This window comes from Polistes canadensis, unplaced genomic scaffold, assembly GCF_001313835.1.
Source record: "Polistes canadensis isolate GaletaPanama2010 unplaced genomic scaffold, ASM131383v1 scaffold_196, whole genome shotgun sequence".
Classification (NCBI taxonomy): Eukaryota; Metazoa; Arthropoda; class Insecta; order Hymenoptera; family Vespidae; genus Polistes; species Polistes canadensis.
In genome coordinates this window covers 249,990-252,388 of record NW_014569743.1, presented here as the reverse complement: position 1 = coordinate 252,388, position 2,399 = coordinate 249,990, and the positions used below count along the sequence as shown (strand labels likewise).

The window sequence follows — 2,399 nt, the reverse complement described above, 5'->3', positions numbered from 1 at the left end:
TAATTAACAAAATTAGTACAGTATAGTAGACAACTTTGGTATCAAATTTTGATATCAAAGTAAAAGATATAACTGCACATATATCTATATATGTGTGTAGAATATATATATATGTATAGAGTATAGGAAAAAGAATCGTAAATACTTTACCGCTTCTCCATTGATAGTCCAACGGAGATCGGCTTTTGGTATTGAAGGCCAAGCCGTACAGTTGGCAGTCACGTTTTCGCCAACAGCATAGTGCGAGGATAAGCCCGTGATTTCCGGTCCTCGTTCCGGAAGAGCTGGAAAACGTAAATTCTCAACTGAATGGTACGTGAAAGTTATAACTTTGGAGAATAGTCTATGGGGTTAACGTTCCTGTATTTCATCTGTCATGAAACGTCATATCATTCTTTTCTAACATAAGAGATTGATACGTCACGTGAATTGTATTTAACGTATTATCGTTAGTACCTTGTCAACGATTGTCACATTTTTTACGATATATTTTATAAAGATTTAAATCGTTAACCCCTCCCCCCCACCCTCTTTTTTCTATTTTTTTTACCAATGTCAAATATTTCACTTCGAATTTATATGTAATAATATTTAACATATCTAATTAATTATTTCTCTCGTCCAAAATTATAATTCTTAATAAGGTATCACAGGGAAACTTGGACATAAAAAGAAGTAGAACTTAATTTAACTAAGTTGGACGTTTCGTCCCTTTATTGGGACTTCTTCAGCAAATGGAAATTTTATTTTATTATATTATAACATATATGAGGCTCATACAATAATTTTTTTCACACGTTACCTTAATCTTACAGTTCAGGATCTTTTTTTAATTGTGTAGACATACATTTTTCTTTTTATTAATATTCCAACACACGAAACATCTAAACTTCATTAAATATTCGCTCGTTATGATTTGAAATTTTCAACAACATTGTTTCAATCTAGACTAACATATCATTTACATATTAAACACATATCCCTCATCTTATGTTATATACGAATCATTTCAATTAATTCATATATTTATATCATTTTTTATACTTAGATATAACAAAATCTTTATATAAAGTTCATTTTTATCTCGAAAGGAAAAAAAGATTAAAAAAAGAAAACAACCCAAAAAAATATATATTCCGCAAAGAAAAATTATTGAAACAAGCGAACACAAATTAGAAATAGTACGTATTACGATCGAATAATTAATTAATAATAAATCCATCACATCGACATATGTGTGTGTGCATGCGCAAGTGCGAATTATATCGATAAAATATCATATTATACATTTTTTTATTTTTTTACAAAATTATTATTCTCCACCATACATATATATATATATATATTAATTAATATTAATTATTAATATTATAGATCCCGTGATATTATTTTCATGGTTAATATTCGAATGATATTTTTTTCCTTTCTTTCTTTCTTTCTTTCTTTCTTTTTTATTTATTTATTTTTTTTCCCCTTTTTACTTTCCTTTCCTTTCCTTTGCAAATATCAGTCGTTAAACGATGATCACGTTATGGCTGTCAATGGCCGTGTACTTCCACTTGTAATCGATGATCAAGTTTATCAGGATGCCGCCGGCGTCCACCCCCTGCCCCTCCCACTCCCACTCCCTCCCACCCTCTCTCTCTGTCTCTCTCACTCTCTCTCTTTGCATTCGATGTCTCTAATAGCGTTAATTGGTACACTGGATTATGAGAGACATTCGCGTTCGACCTGGCGCGACCGAATGCTCAATTAAACATCCACCCTGTTGTCCAAGCACTAATACACACATACACACATATATACATATATGTATGCATATATATATATATATCTATCTTTATCCTATAGATATGTACAGTGATTCCCAAAAATATTGAAAAAATTATAATACGATTTGACTTGTGTGTATGTGTGTATGTGTGTGTTAATTATTCGTATTTCGATTTGTTTATAAAACAATTTGGCCTCCAATTGCATCCCCCTCTTTTTATTTATTGTTTCGTTTTGTTTTTTTTTTTTTTTTTTTTTAAATAATAACTCATACATTGATCTTATCTATCCAGTAAACGTCGATTGGAATTATTTAAAACATCGTTATCGTTGTGATTTATTTTACTTTGGGGGAAGGGGTTGGGTTGGGATGGGGTTGGGTTGGGATGGGATGATAATATTCGACGTGTACAAAAAATTGTAATATGTTTTCGAATTGTATATTTATATTTTTGTCGTATAGGATTATTTGAATATATTTTCGTGTTAATTGAAGGTGTGTGATTATTCAGATAGAAATGATTTTCTTTTAAACGAGACAAATTTCTTTTCAATTTTCCTTTTCTTTTCTTTTTTTTCCCTACATATAGAAATATAAATTCGATTAACGTGTTTCACGTATTTAT

The 2,399-nt window shown here is 30.1% G+C and overlaps 1 protein-coding gene across 4 annotated transcripts in view; it reads right to left on the bottom strand.

The window, feature by feature from the left end:
* The window catches only part of LOC106789669, a 225,508-nt gene that overhangs the window by 32,390 nt on the left and 190,719 nt on the right, over positions 1-2,399 (bottom strand). For all 4 annotated transcript variants that reach the window (XM_014754077.1, XM_014754078.1, XM_014754079.1 and 1 more), the window contains exon 5: positions 151-284. In XM_014754077.1, the coding sequence (XP_014609563.1) occupies positions 151-284 (134 nt within the window). The remainder of the gene's footprint in view (positions 1-150; positions 285-2,399) is intronic.